The sequence below is a fragment of the Capra hircus genome, chromosome 28, assembly GCF_001704415.2.
Source record: "Capra hircus breed San Clemente chromosome 28, ASM170441v1, whole genome shotgun sequence".
NCBI classification, from domain to species: Eukaryota; Metazoa; Chordata; class Mammalia; order Artiodactyla; family Bovidae; genus Capra; species Capra hircus.
The window spans coordinates 27523765-27540237 of NC_030835.1; the positions used below are offsets into that span (position 1 = coordinate 27523765).

The following is a 16473-nucleotide window of genomic DNA, read 5'->3' on the forward strand; positions in this document are numbered from 1 at the left end:
ACAGGCGCAGACAGATAAAGAGAAAAAGGGGAAAATAAAAAGATGCAGCAGAAACAAATACCACCATATACTGGGGAACCAAATGACTGTACCTTGGCAACGGATTTGCCATCGGAATTGTTGTTGGGATCTTTACCACCACTGAAAGAGTCTCTTCTTTGTGGGCATGGCTTCTTTTTGCGTGGTCTGCCTTTAAGATTTGGCGCTGAAAACAAATGGAGAACAATTGAGAGGCATTTTCATTTGCGTGGGTTTCCTGATTAAAAACTGAGACACTCACTCCAGCGGCGCCCTCTAATTGTTCTGAGAAGTGTACACATCTGCGGTAGCCAAGCCTCCTTTCAGAGACGTCCCTCTCTGATGGGCTGCGTCTACATAGCCTCTGCACTTCTGGACATGTTTCTCAAAGCTAACCTGTTACACTGGAACACATCTAATTAATGTAAATACAATGAAGCCCTCGGCTTTAAAGGACGATAATAAGGAAAACGCACTTCCCTGTTGTTACACAAGAAACACACACTGGCCTTGAAAGACAGCCCTGAGCCAGGCTCATTCTTTGTGTTTTGTTTTGTATCTTGTTTTCAGAAACACAAGAGATATGCCAGCCCATTATGGCATCACAGTACTGTAACATTTGAAAACCTCTCTCTTCAAAAGTGGAAAGGTAAGCACTTTCTCAAAGTATGATACAAATAAGTAAGGGAGAGCTGTAGACAGAGGCATTCACAATAATCTGAAAAATATTACTAAATGTATTTACTACATAGTATTTGCAACCAGCATGTCTCAGATCCCAGGGCATCTGGCAGGTACATTTAAGTCAGTATGCTCTTTTTCTTTTCAATATACATATATTTTATGAAGATCTTGAGGGTTATTTAAAATAACGTCCAAAGATCATACTGGAGTTAGCCCGATTCCGTGGAGATTATACTTTCTAAAAGCCACAGACAAGACACAAATCAAAGTTATATCTCATCTTGGATGCTGAGGTTGAATCCCTTTAAGATCCATAAAAGAAGGAGAGGGAAAAAAAAAAAAAAAGGCTGCTGTTTATTGAGTGCTGTTATGACTCTCCGGCATGAGTTTTCACATTTAACTTCACCAGTTACTCAGTCAAGCAAAATTAAAACAAACTAACTAACTGGCTAGCCCTTGAAGAATTTCAAACTAACCAAATACACCCCAACCAATTTCTTTAAGCCCTTTCAAGGTACCACACTTTTTAAAAAAATTATTATTGCTTTAAGGTATGATTATGGCCATACGAAATCTGAACAACTCCAACCCTCTTAATTGTTGTTAATCTTACTTATGTCATGCAGTTAGCCAGTGGTTTTAGGACACTGTACATCATACTCATCTTACAAACACAAATAATCCCACTAATTTGATTTTCTAATATGGATAACAGTCTTGCTGTTGACAAAGCACAATAAAGCAGAGCTGCCTTTCAAATCAGGCAAAAGTTTCAAAAGTGGTTTTAGGGCTCAGACTCCCCGCTTCCCAAATCTGCTCTCCTCTCATCTCCCCACAATGTCTCTCTGAAAGCGCATCTCAGAAAGCGATCCTGGCATTACCAAAGGGATACAAACTCACAAACAGAAAATCAAGCAAAGAGAAAGCGGCGATTACCCATTCCAGTCGGCAAACATCTGCTTGATGATGTCTGTGCTCATGAAAGCTACAGCATGTGACTGCTCCCCGGCCCCACGTCCCTGAAGTCTCCACTCGACTTGGTGTGGATGTCAGCTTCCCTCCGAATGCGAGCTGCGAGGCTCAGCGCTCTGCTTACAACTCCCCTCCCCCGGCAGCTCCATTACTCATGTAAACACACAGCAGTGACTAGCACGGGGTGTGTGGGATGAGCTCCGAGGACTTGGCTGGAGCTGCCAGACTGGCAGGCAGGGCTCGCCTCTCTCCACCTCCCCGAATGGGGTGGGTGACTTCATCCTGCCTGTTTTGTGGCTCCTGACCTCCTGCTCCCCGGTCAGAGCGCGATGCCACCTTCTATGAACTGATGAGGCCCTCTGCCTGGAGCCAGGGTGGGGACTATTTTGATTTGAGGACTCTCGGTGTAGCACAGAAGTACTGCCACAACTGACCCAAGTGCTAAGACTTTAATGACGGTGAAGGAAGGATGTACTTTCAAGTCCCTTATCAAAATAATAGCCCAGCAGAGAGCTGATAGAAACTGACAACTTGAGGTAGGTCTGGGGCATTTCATTAAAAGGAACAAAACAACACTGCCTCTGTTCTAAGACTTGTTACTATGATCTTTCCTTCCTAACAATTTTGGCAAAAAGCATTTAAACCTAAAAGGCATTTACTTCCAGAAAAGCTTTCAAATCCCAAAGGCCTTTTAGACAGAGAGAACTCGCATTGAACAGGCTGTTTTAAATAAAGGCAGAGGTTTCGGGAACTGACGATAAGTCACCCCCAAATCGGGTCTATTTTCTCCATTCTTTGAGCTGCTCTTAGAACCCAGAGAGGCACATGCCCTTCCCCAGCAAATTCTGAGAATTACAAATTTAGAACAGGCTAGCACCTAATAGTCTGGCCACACAAACTGAAGCTCTAAGTAGACTCTGATCAAGAGAAAAAGCCTTTTGTTCCTCAGAAGGCAAGTACCCTGATATTTCAGGTATATTCCACCAATCCCTAAAGTATCAAATTTGAATACCTCTGTTAGTCTCACCTCTGAGCTCCTTTTCTGACCTTCCTGTATGGAAGGTATCATTGTGTTAGTTCTACTTTAGCTGGCTTATTCTTACACTGAGTCGGACAGTCCTCAATGGCAGGACCATGTCCGATTCATCTCTCTCTGCCCCAGTACCCACCCAGGGGCAGTAATGCCTAATACATTGTCGAATAATCAAGTGACTGCTGGAAATAAAGATGCCCACATATATGCCCTTGGTGTCAAGAGCTAGGCCTGTCAATTTGACCGCGTGTATACCGATCACATTGGGCACCTGTAAATGGCATTGACCTTTCCTGCTCACCTGTGAGCTCTGGGAGCAAACACCAGTAACAGGAATTTACCGTGGGAGATAAGATCTCCCGCAGTGGGAGATGAGCCTTTGGTTCCTGCTTAGGGTAACTGTGTCTGGCATCTCCGTGGGGGCCATGATCTTGTCCCACATGCAATGAGCAAATAAACTGAACACCAGATGTTAAAAGTACTGGGGGAGGCATGCAGAACTCCATACAGGCCAGGTTAAGAGCCTCCAGGATACAATTAAGAGTTTTTAGATCCACAAGACCTAAGGTGAAGCTTTGGGACAGCAGGGCTGGCTTCTGGGGACAGCAAATATTCTTGTCCCCAAATTACTCTTTTTTTCCTACAGGGTCGCAAAAAAAACCAAATTATTTGCTAGCCGGGTGAATGAAAACAAATGCTTTATGGTGTGGTGGTGGTCAGGGATGGGCTTGCTCCGGCCTTTAACTCTTTTATTAAAGAAACAGTCCACCTCCTCTCAGCTGCCCTGGACCAACTTACACCTGCCCTCTGCTTGACAGCTCAGGGCCGCAGACTTACTGAGAGAACCCGAATCCTATAACTCCAGAATCACACCAGCTCCAGCTGATTTAGAGGAGGCCAGTCTCTACCAAGAAAATGATTCTTGGAAGCTAGCAATACATGTACTGACAGCATAGTTGGTTCTAGTCAGTTCTACTTTTAAAAACACAGAGCATGAAGCAATAAATGTACAGCTACTTTGACGTGTGTATTGTATATACCCACAGGCCAACCCTGGCCTGGCTTATTCATAGAGTTCAATCAGTGCACTTTGCAAGAATGTTTTTAATATTACCCACAAATATTAATAATAATAACTGATGCTTACAGAGGAGCACTTTTTCTTGCCAATCAGAGCTTTGTATACAACAACTCATTTAAAACTCAAAACAAGCCCACAGTAAGGCACATTTATTATTATCCCCATTTTACAGACCAGGTAACTGAGACAGAAATTATTTTGTCTTACTTCATACCACTGGTTACTGGTAGTAGAAAGCTTCCCACCCAGGCAACTGACTTTATCCAGAGCTCCTGCTTTCAGGAACTTCCCTTTAACATACACACTTGCTGTGTCTTATAACGACGTATTTACAGTCTTAACTTGGGCTGGCAGACTCCAAGGAGCTCTCCCCAAATGAAAACACTCTCAAATACCACATAGCACAAGAGCGCTATAGCCCATCTCAGGCATCAAACAGCATCCTATAGCCCTGCTGCTGAGCACAGGGTCCCCATCAATCCTGAGCAGTAGGTGATGAGACTTTCACCAAAGTCACAGCGTTCCAATAAAACTTAGAGCACCAAGTACATCACCCCCTTGCAGTGTGCCATCGATGGACTTTTCTGCCTGATCAGTGAATGATGTCTAAGGTTTTTTTAAAAAAATATCTTCTCTCTCCGACTGCCCATCTGTTCCTCTTACTCAGTGCCATGAAATTAACAAGTATTCACCACTGTGAAGTCACCGCTATTTCTATAGGTGTTAATCCCAGGAGAAATTGACTACTGCTAGTGCTCCAGGCTACTCTGACATTTAACCCATGTGTTTTGTTTATTCCCTTTTTAAAAAAAAAAATTCCTTCAACTATTAATGAATCATAGTCTTCTTCTTTTTTTTTTGACAGTAGAGCAAAACATGTTTTTTTTTTTTTTTTCCCCTTAAAGAGTCTGGAAGCTCAGAGTTGCAGGCACTCATTTATGTATTTACTTCACTGTGGGTTCTGACAAGTTATGTGACAGGCAGTGCAGGTGTGGGAAACTTTCATATTGCAATAATAATAATAAAACAAAGGAAATGTAACCAGTTACTGGCAAAGTAAATTGCTTTTGGCTTAAACGTTTCTGTTTTTTTTCCTACTGTGTTCTTCCTGTCATGACCGTCTCTTTTTTTATAACATTTATGCTCTTGAAAATACCACGAAGATAAACTGCTATAAAAGCTGGATTGACTCATCAGTTAACAACTCTTTCTTCTCGTTCTGCAGAGAGGATTTTGTTGCCAACAGAGCTACATAGTCTCTCGAGAAATTCTCTGTGAGCTTCCACTCAGAGATAGGACTTGCTCGTTGGTAGAGACTGGAATTAGGGGAATGGAAAACCAGGCATCATTTTCCTAAGAGTTTGACCCCCAGGGTCAATGTCTAGAGGAAGCCAGCAGAGCATAAACTCATTTAATTTGCAAGTTGTGTGTGTGTTTTTTAAACACTAAACACAAGTCAGAAAACTAAACTCCACAGACTGAAGTATTAAAATAGGACTGGCAAACATTGTTCTATGTATAGTCTGCATTACTGATAATACTTTGCATTTCTTTAATGCCTTTCCCCTGAGCATCTCAATTCTTTGGTACATTTTCTTTATAGACAATAATCTTAAAATACTCTGGCAAGTTTCAGCATGGAGCATTGCCCCAGAAAGCTGGGGCGGGGTGGGGGGACCTACCCTAATTTAGTTATCATTTATTGTGTTCTATTTTCAACGTTTCCCTTTTGACTATTTAGAAACTTCCTCTTTCACTACAACAAAAATAGGATGAATGTTTTTAAAGTTATTAACATATGAGTAAAAGATTTAGAAACCAAGAATGGCAGAAAGCTTGATCAAAGCCACTCCTGAAATTTATGGGTGTAATAAAAGAAAGGCATTTCACAGATAATCTCTCACAGAATTTCAGTTTTCAAATACTAGGGAAAAAAAGAAAAGAAAAACAGAAGCTCTCAGCTCTCATGTTGGCTTTAACTTAAAGCCAACATTTTTGCTTTTAAATTCATAAACGATTCCCTGAAATTCTATTTCAAATCCACAGTTACATTCCATATACTCCCCAGTCCACACCTCACAGAGTGGGGCTGGAAAACTGCAGCTGCTGGGACTCAGTGTCTGATAATTGGTTGACTCCGTGAATTCACAAAGCATTAATTATTTATATGGACTTAAGATCATGCAAGTTTACTTTTATTCTGTTGGTCTATAAATAATTTTCCACACTCAACAGAAATGTTTGAGAAGCAACTGTGCTGAGATGCGAACACATCAGGCCATTAACAAGTACAACTCCATCCTGGGGGACTTTCTGGCTTAAATGATGATTTCAGAGCAATAGGCACAATTTAAACAAAATTTAAAAAGAAAAAAGCTGCAAGAGTGATATCATGTCCTATAATTTTCCTGATCGTTTCCTTTTTAAGAGTAATTTTTTTTTCTCTCAAATAAAGGCATTAATAAGGTGAATCCAGAGTTGTGAGGAGTTCCCCAGGTGGCACTGGTGGTAAAGAACCTGCTGCCAAAGCAGGAGACCTGGGTTCAATCCCTGGGTCGGGAAGATCCCCTGGAGGAGGGCACGGCAACCCATCCAGTATTCTTGCCTGGAGAATCCCATGCAGAGAGGACACTGGCGGACTACAGTCCATAGGGTCGCAAAGAGTTGGACATGATTGTAGCAACTTAGCAGCAGCAGAGTTGTCAACTGAGGCCAGCAAGTGTTGTAAATGTTAGTCACCCAGTCGTGCCCGACTCTTTGTGACCCCATGGACTGCAGCCCACCAGGCTCTTCTGTCCATGAGATTTTCCAGGCAAGGATACTGGAATGGGTTGCCATTTAAGCCAGCCTCAAATGCCCTCACTCTCAAATGCCACCCAGACCAGAAAGCCCTGAACAGGGTCCGAGGGGGTGTGCCCCAGGGGAATGGTCACACTCGCTACTCTGGATGTCACGGCCACTTGGAGTTTCCAAGTTTGCTTCAGCCCAAGCCGCACCTTAATGTTGCTTGAACCACAGTGCCTACTAAATACAGTTAAGCATTTCCAGTGAACTACACTCTCACAGAACCCAGGTCCTCTCCTACCACCTGTGGAAGGGTAAGCAGAAGTGTTATGAGAAAGAGGATTGGAGGAAAAAAAAAAAAAAAGCAGGCTTTATATGAGGTCCAGGCACTTTGGCTCTTTGTCACTGAGGTCCTTAAGAGTCACTAATGAGAGTGGAATGTATTATTGCATTGGCCATACCTGGACTGCTCAGGCAACTTAAGTCCAAAACAGTTGTGGACTTCATTGACTGCTCAACAAACCATGTAAGCAAACACTTTTGTAATGCCTTCCCAACCTGCCCTGTCTTACTCACTCCTGTTTCATACTTGTGAATGCTGGAGCAATTGTTAATGCCTCTGATCAAAGTTTTAGTAATTTCATAGGCATGTGATTTGCATAGCTATTTCCTGATCCGCCTTCTCTCTGCCCTGGAGGTCTTCATTTCTCAGAAACACTTAACAACACAGATTATTTTACTTCTCCCCTTCCCCCAGCCTATAAATGGAACTTGACTTGCTAGCTCATCTGTATTGCTAATTAGTCTGAAACCATGTGACTGTGCATTCTTGCCATTAATGCAGGAGCAAACCTCTTTTTCACTCAGGTTTTACCACCAGTGATGGGCAGATCTCTATCTTTATTTCCCCTCTGTGCCTTGAGGGAGGAGACAGGATTTAAATGACCGAATGCTATCTATTTGTTATTCCAAAATGATGTAGGGAATTCTAAAGGAATGTAGAAACATTCTGGAGGTCTATGATAGGTATGATAGGCACTGGGCAAAGAAGGAAGGGATCATAGTCGCTTTTCACCATCACTTTGGTGGGCAAAATCTAGGAGCTAAATCGAGGTGGAGAGTGAGGAGAGATACTGGGTCTTCAGAGTACTGACTCTTTATGGAGAGAATTCTTGAAAAGGGGAGGTGACTGAAATCAGTGCCAGACCCCTCAGACTTTGGTCTGTCTGGCGACCCACAGATTCCGCCAGGGGGACCATCTCAGATGAAAAAGCCCCTTCAGGAGCTGTAAGGGGATAGAGGCAGCGGCTCATAGCCGCCCTGCAAATGGTTATTCATCTTTGGGATAATGGAGTCTATAGACCATGGTATCAGGAGCCTATGGAAAGACTAGAATTCCAAATATTTTGTAAAGAGACATCGGGGCAGAGTGGGTACCTGAGGGCCTAGCTTGCTCCTCAGACTGCACACAGAGGATCCCGTTTCCTCCCCCAGCTGCAAAGTCTTGTCATGAAGTCACAACCCCAGCAAAACTAACAACTGGACTCTCAAATACCACAGTGGCTCAAATGTGACTTTCACATCTACCTCGCAACTCATTTCTCCTGCTATTCATTTCCCCGGATGTCAGGTATCCATCAGCCAACTCCAAACCCCCAGCTCCTCAGTTTAAATAAAAGGAAAGATCATGCTGGATGTTGAGGGAAAAAAGCTGCATCACAACTACTACACTTAGAACAAATGTATTGTCGCACTGCTCACTGTATCTGCTTTCTTAAGAATCTGAAATAACTCATGTTTGCATTTTTCGGTAACTATTCAATATACACAGATTTAAATCTTTCTTAAGATAATTATCTGCAATATCAATAGAACATTAACTTAAGAAACTAGTGCTTTGTTTTAGGCTATTTAAAGATTCACTCTGGAAATGGTTTTAAAAGACATTTTGATGGCTATAATTTATGAAGTTTGTAAAGACCTCTTAAGCTTAGAGAATTAATCTTTGTCTCTTTTTCTTTTTTTACAATCAATAAACCTGCTCATTCTACTCCATGATTGACACGTTCTATGGGGTCACTACTGTATGTGACAGCACGGAAGTGAAAGCTACAGTTTTGTATTGAACAATCTCGCAAGGAGCAGTAAATATCGAAAGAATTCTTAAACTCATACATAAACAGAACTTTCTTGTTCAGCCATTTCTCCAGGTTTGGAAATGAGATATTCCATGTTCAACATTAAGGATAATCGATTTGCTACATCTCTAAAGAAAACATTCCCAACTTGGAAATAAGTAAGAGAGATTGTGTGTGTGTGTGTGGATTAACATGGAGATATTTAACTTATTATAGACTTGGACTTATAGGCTTCTCACTTTTTCAAACACATAAGGACAAGTAAAAGATCATCATATAATAGTTTCCCAATTTCTTTTTAAAAATCCCGAAAAGAATTTGTGCTGAAAGAGGATTTTTCACTCTCTTCATGTTTTTCTACCATTCAGAAAGAATAATTTAAGAAGTAGGATGTGTGCGCGCTCAGTCACTAAGTCATGTCCGAGTCTTTGCGACCCCACGGAATGCAGTATGCCAACCTCCTCTGTCCATGGAAATTTCCCAGGAAGATTACCCAGGTGGGTTGTGACTTCCTTCTCCAGGGGATCTTCCCAGCCCAGGGACTGAACCCACACCTCCTGCGTCTCCTGCACTGTCAGGCAGATCCTTTACCGCGGTGCCAGCTGGGCAGCCACAGGAGGTAGGATAGTTTCCGAGAATTCTCTTGAGGACTCGGTGCTTTAACTGCCAAGGGCCCAGGTTCAGTTCCTGATGGCAGAACTAAGATTCTGCATGCCACACGGTGCAGCCAAAAAGAAAGCGAAAAACAAGTAGGACAGTCTCTTACTTAGAAGCAAAAAGGTTACTATTCCTGTTTGTCGCTTCTCGGAGCCCACAGGTGGCAGAGAATATGTGTGCTGCAGCCAAGTGGCGTGAGGAGAAAGGGCCTGGGGGTGTGTGTGTGGAGAAGTGGCAATACGATCCACAGTGCCTGGTGGTATATTAAACAAGGTCAGCTTGTTATAACCCAGTGGGGTCAGCTAGGGAGCTCAGCTCCTGGGAGTGAGAGGATGTCACACTGCAGGGAAAAGCGGAAAGATACCCATAGGAATCTCACAGTGAACATGGAGAACGCACGGAAAATGGTTCACTTATTTCCGTGAAGGCTAAAACGTTTCTAAGACTGTTTAGAGTTGCTCTGTCCAATACGGCAACCACTATCCACATAGGGCTCTTGAGCACCTAAGACATCTAGTCCGACTTGAGATGTGCTGTAAGTATAAAATACACACTAAGTTTCCAAGAATACACAAAAAATATAAAATAGGCCATTACTAACATGTTATACTGATTATATATTAAAATATTTTAGATACACTGCATTATATTAAATGTTATTAAAATTAACTCTACCTGTTTCTTTTTATCCTTTAAAATGTGGTTACTGGGAAATTTTAATTCACATATGACTTGCATTATCTTTCTCTTGGGCGATGTTGGTTTAGTCAACAGTTCAATGTTACTCTTATAGATAGGTCCTTACAAATGTGTGTTAAAAAGCAGGCAGAGTAAGATTAACATCTGAAGCTAAAATAATAAGCAAAAAATCATGATTCAAAGTTTCAGTACAATCTAGACTTTTATTCACTGTTTTGGAGGGTAGTCATGCATAGATGTTAGTATCTGAACATTTTGCCAAACCTGAAATGCCTCCTTTGTAAAATTCAAATCTGGTAATCATTGACTCAAAGGAACTAAATGGCTCTGATGAAAATGTTATTTCATTAACTTCCTTAACTAAGAAGCCAAAGCAAATTTTAAGCTTTGACATCAGATTTGGAGAGTGAGAGAGTGGAGGAAGGGGAAGAAAGTGAGAAAAAGAGCTAATTTTTTATTTTCCTTACTATTCTTTCCTGCTGCCAGTGTGAGCTGGGCGTAAGGTAAGTCATTTGCAAACTGAATAAGAGAAAATAGATTATGAGTGATTTTGACTCACTGGAAAGTAAAAGCTTCTCCATCACAAATTGTTGAGTAGGTTCATGGTCTGGATGTGTTTTTCTTTTTGGAGTTTCATCTGCCAGTAAGTAGAGAGGCCAGATACAGTCAGGCCCAAAGGCAAGGGCGTGGCCTTCATCGCTCTCCCAAGGTACTTGAAGTCCCACAGCTTCACATGACACAGAGAATTCATTGAAGAATGGAGCTCCGATAAGCCCAGAAAAGTGGACAGAACAAAAAGGTTTGAACTCTAGGGGGTAGGAGAGAAGATGCATTCTTTTCCCAATCTTAGCACCCAAAAGACTAGGGGGCATCACCCTGAGAAGAGGGCTGGCCTAGGTCTCATCCTCCCAAATAACTTGTTACAGTTGCTGAATTTAAAGCCTGTCCCCTCCCCCTCCTCCTCTTTTGATCCTGTGGCAGCAGCAACACAGAAAACGACCTAGGGGAGGAACAGGGTTCTCCAAATATAACACGCCAATCAAAGGGTTACACACCTGCCTGGGTTCTTTTATAGAATTCCCCCACCCCCTCTTTAGGGTTCTCATTATAAAAATAAAAACAGCCACGGTAGCACTGGAAATAAAGTTTGGAAATATTTTCTTTTCTTAGAAGGCAAGAGTTGACATAGCATTTGAGGCAATGGCATGCAGAGAGATTCAGACTAAAATCTCCACAACATCAACAAAATGTGTAACGACAGTTATTCATTCCACTGCCTAATACTTGTAACAATAATTTTTATGGAATTATTTAGCAGGTTCAACTTACATCTAGGGAAGCAGTCTGCACACCTCTGGTATGTCTCTGATATCTAACTGTAGCAGTATTTGTCTTTACCCTCCAAACTCTTTTATAGCACGTGGTATACATACTTCAGCATCCAACATTATTAACTCATGACCAACTGTCAGTCGATGGTTATCTAACACGTGGGGTCTCCATACAAGGATTCCTTATTTGGGCAAAAGCTCTTGTCTGGACCAGTCTGTCTATATTTTCCCTCAGAAGAACTTTATTTGGATTATTATGCGCTGTTAGTGGAAACTCGGAGGCTGCATGTGTGGCAACTGGAAGGCGGGGAAATAAATCCTCAGCAAGTTAAAACACTTAGCTGATATTAAAACCATTTCTGGCTTTGTTAGCTGAAAGGAAACTCTCGGTTGCCCTCCTGTGGCCAATCTATGTGATGTGGTGGGAAAACCATAAAACCCAGAAACTAACTAGTTTAATCAAATTCAGGTAAGAACATTCAGCCTCGACAGAAACAGTCGCAAATCACAACCTTATGTTGTTTTATGCGTGTCAGAATTTACAGTTAGCAGCCCTCCTATGTGGAGAGGGAAGGAGGATGAGGGGAGGGGCTAATATGGAAATTAGAAATCAGTCTTTCTAGAATACAGTGACTTCACTATATTTACAACCATAACTGTTATATATGTGGTAAATTGATTTTTATGAGATTTAGAACCTTAAAAAAAAATCAGGCCTACATTTTAAAAGTTTCTTCATAACCAAAAATAGACTGATGTTCCAACTAGCTTGGAATTATAGGAACCAAGGAAAGAAGCCTGAATAATTCCCTAATATGGAAGAAAACCACTTTTTTTCTTTTTAAATGAGGAACAGTTTATTTGTTTCTGACAATGGGCAACATATGGGAACTTGGAATTTACAGAACAAGTACAGGTATAGAACTTATCGTCTAAAAATAAAATTTTATAAAAATCTGAACTCCAAATTTAATCATCAGTTACTCGATTTGGTATTTAATTTTAATTTTTGAAAACACCGTTTAAATAAAAATTCTGCTGTAGGCCTTTCAACAATTTCCTGCCTAACAGGCCCATCCCCAAAAAGCAAACAAACCTGGTATTAAAACAGACTGAGCAGCTTAAGAAAAAGCTGGGGGCAAAGTACATGAGAACATAAACTATTTTTCATCTTATTACCAGTAAACGTACCATTTCCCTCTTTTATGTGTCTTCTCTTCAGATAAAAGCCGCTCCTCCAACCAGCATTAACAAAAACGTTCTGTATTTTTAATGTGATTTTAGGGGCAGATTAATCTTAACTTGGCTTTTCCGCTTACACGTGGAAATTCACTGTTGCAACAACAGTTGTTTGGTTTTGTCTTTGAATTTGCAAAGTTCTTAAAGTAATTTTACTACAAAATTAAACAGCTGTGAGTTCTTTAGCAAACATGATGATTCTTGTTCTCCTTTGTACTATTGTGCAAGCTGAAATACCCTTTCTTTCATGTCTTTTTATTCCAAAATGAATTCCCTAGTTAGCCTTGTTTAGCTTTAAAAAATATAATGAAGAAAGGGGGTGGTGTTTGCTGACCTCTGAAATTCATCAGCATTTAAGCATGGTAAGTTTACACAAGGTGCATACTCAAAAGGGCTTTTGTTTCAGCCCCATTATGGAATGAAAAATGATATTCTGCCCCAATATAATGCCAATCCTTGTGTACCACAAAGCTGTCTGCAAATATTTCTGTGGAGCAAGGGATCTTAGGCCTATTTTGCAGATGAGAAAACTGAAACATCAGTTAATGTTGAGTGAGGCACGAGGATGGTTCACAGAGGCTAGAATTAAATTTAGAATTTGACTCTTAGCCCAGGACTCTAACCACGTGAGGGCTCTGACTCTTTGGAATCAACAGAAGAGCAATTTTAAAACATTCTTTTGACGTTATTAACCTCAGCCTCAGGGCTCTGGGAAGTGGGGGCGGGAGGGGGGGAAAGGGGAGGGGGGAGGGGGCGGGGAGGGGCGGGGCCTGGAAACAAATGGAGCTGCTAGGTGACAGCCTCCTGTGACACCACTCATGAAGTGGATTATTTGATCCATACCACCATATCTTCCAGGAATATTCGGAAGCTTAGCAATTCCCTTTGCATCTTAAAAAATTAAAACCGAGATTTGAGTGCTAGTGTAGGCAGCCTTCTAAAATACAGACCCAGAGAAGACGTGAGTGCAGAAAGTGGCCTGCGGGTTTTCTAGTGGATCTGGAACCAAAGATCCCCGCTAGGAGCTGTGATGGTGGCAGGATTCTTCATTTGAGTAATTTAAAGAACGATGAAGTTCCAGCGGAAGGTGAACCTCAGACACCACCGAGTCCAAATCCGGATTCTACTTGTCAGGAAAGGGAGGCCTGGGGACTGCGAACTTCCCACAGTCACACAGCTAGCGGCAGAGCACGACAGACACCCATGTCTGCTGGCTGCAAGGGACCAGCAGTGGTGCCTCGGCAGCAGATGGCTTTGCAACGGGCCCCGAATACCTCCTCCTGGGTGTCTCTGCGGGGTGAGCTCTGTCATCCCAAGACCACGTAACTAAAACACACTTTCCAAGGAACTGCAATTAATAAAGTCAAATGGGAGCTGACAAGGACATTCCCGCTGTGTTCAAATGCCAAAACACACAACTGAGAAAGCTCACTTGGAGCATACGACCGTGGGTCCTCTGGCGGGACTTCTGCGCACCACACTCCCAGCTGTTTGCTCAGACCCAAATGGGAGGGACTAAAAGGAAAACGCTCACGAAGCCAGCAGGGCAATACTCGGCATTTGGCGTCAGCGCCTGCCACCTGCTTGCTTTTGCTGGGCTGGGCTGAAAGCAAGCCCAGGGGCCTCCTCATGTGAGGAAAGACTTTGGGAATTCAAGACCTGCGGGAGACATGAACCACTGCCCACCTTGCCTCTGAGCATCCTCGTTACGTTCCAGCAGTAACAAAGGCCCCAGAGGTTCCAGGCTCTTCACGTGGCTCCACACCTGTGTGCCCGAGCTCTGGCAACAATACCCTTCCTTCTTCACCTCTGTCCTTCCTGCCCCAACCTGTACTTGTTCCCCTAGACTTGCATTGGGAATTGCATCCCCTAAAACACTTCCTAATTTTCCACGTCTCCCGCTGGGGGAGTTTTTCTTTGTCTGTAACTTCTAGATCAAGCATGCTTCTACCCCAGCACCTGGCACCCTGTACTGAAATTATCTGTGGGTCTCTCTGCCTCACCAGACTAAAGAGATGACATCAGTCTTAGTCACAGCGGCATCATCATAGTAGATGCTCAATAAACATTTACAGAACAGTTGACGATCCTATTTTGAAAGCAGTGTATGGTACTTAGTGAAGGTCTAATAAATGTTTATTAAATTGCACTGACTGCTGATTCAATGAGAGAAAAGAATTATTTCTGAAGAGGGGAAAGTGGCTGGGCTGTTCACCTTCCTGCCTGTAGCACCTTCCCTTGGTCACAGTGGCCATTAATAAGGGGGGGAATATGCATTCACATTTTAATTCCCACTGTGTAACTTTGAGACCCAGCTATTGTCAACCACTTAAAAGCTTAACAGAGACTTGCCTTGTCTGTGAAAATCTATACATCTGACTTGTTTTGCCAAGACCCTCCAAGCCCACAGGATGATGCTGGCTCTACTGGAGAACCTTAACAGGGTGAAAGAGAGCAATACGGAAGAGAAACAAAGTTCTCTGGGGAAGATGGCACACTGTCTGGTGAGAACTACTTTTTAATAAAACCCCATCCCTGCAAAGCTGCCTGAAAAAAAAAAAAAAAAGTGTTCCTGCAGGCCAAAGTCTTGGCAAATCTATAATATAGAGATCAAATTTAAATTCTAATAAAGATTTTTAACAAAGATCAATAAAATAGGAGATTGATCTGCAGTTAAAAGTTCCCAGTAATGGGATAGCCTAGAAATTTCATAAATAATGCTTTTATCTTGATTGCAAAATAATCCCCTGCCACAAAAACAAGGCAAATCAAGGTAGGAAATTGTTCAGCGGGAATTAAAATGTCACACTTTACACGGAATAAAGTATTGCAATCACCAGGGAAACACACATTGCAAATGTGTTAACACAAAATTACATACATCACTTAATTATATAAGCGCATAGCTCCTTGAGTAACCCATTAGCTAAACATGTCGGGTTGCGGTTGAATATATACATGCAATATTTTTAGCAAAAAGGGGATGTAACTATGTCAGGCCTGGCACCATAAAGCCTGAGATGGCAAGTGCTATTAAACTGAGATGCAATCATGTTGAAAAGGAAACATTAACGAACAGCAGACAATTGAGAAGAAAATACAGTGAGCTTGTGTTCTACTACATGTGCTTCCAAAACCTTATATAACTACTCATTGTCTATTTCATCTGGCTTGGGTCCCGGGTTTGTTCTATGTGATACTAATTTTATAATAATAAACTGCTACACCAGTTTTATGAAATCACACACACGCAGAGAGGTTGCAAGATGACATTACATATGATTATCTTTGCCAGCAAAGGACACTGTTTTGAAATTAAACCCAGTCTCATTCAAAATCACTCACTTTGTTTAAAGCATCCGTTAGAGCTGGCTTCTAAAAAAGGTATACCTTTCACAGAAGGCTGGTGAAGTTGGTAAAACTGTTGCTGGATGCCCAAGTTTCATAAGGAAGTTAAGAAAGCAGGGGCATTGAGAGCAGATAGTTCTTCATAAAATTTACAAACCAAGCAACTGTATGACCCTCGGCAAGTCCATCTCTCTCTGGGGTTGAATTTGCCCATTTATCCAAAAAAAGGATTGAACAGTTATGACTAAGAAAGACTATGAATGAGATAAAATGAGACAACGTGACTAGCACATTATCTGGTATTTAGAAAACAGTAATAAATGGTGGACTTCATTATTATTACTATTACATGCACAGACTCATGAAGTAACACATCACTTCAAGCATTTCAAGAGGCCAGTAGTTCTCTAGTGGGTGTGTTATTGACACAGTAGAGACACTTGAACCCTTGGCATAGAGGTAAGCAGCTTACAGAATGCAAGAAGAAGG

The 16473-nt window shown here is 41.9% G+C and overlaps 1 protein-coding gene across 2 annotated transcripts in view; it reads right to left on the bottom strand.

The window, feature by feature from the left end:
• The window catches only part of ARID5B (AT-rich interaction domain 5B), a 192181-nt gene that overhangs the window by 44863 nt on the left and 130845 nt on the right, over positions 1–16473 (bottom strand). Inside the window, exons 1-2 of one of the 2 annotated variants that reach the window (XM_005699069.2) lie at positions 1639–2182; positions 93–205 (exon numbers count right to left, since the gene is read on the bottom strand). In XM_005699069.2, the coding sequence (XP_005699126.1) occupies positions 93–205; positions 1639–1642 (117 nt within the window). In that variant the 5' untranslated portion in view covers positions 1643–2182. Of the gene's footprint in view, positions 1–92; positions 206–1638; positions 2183–16473 lie in introns of those variants that run through there. The other variant, XM_005699068.2, reaches the window with a different exon arrangement.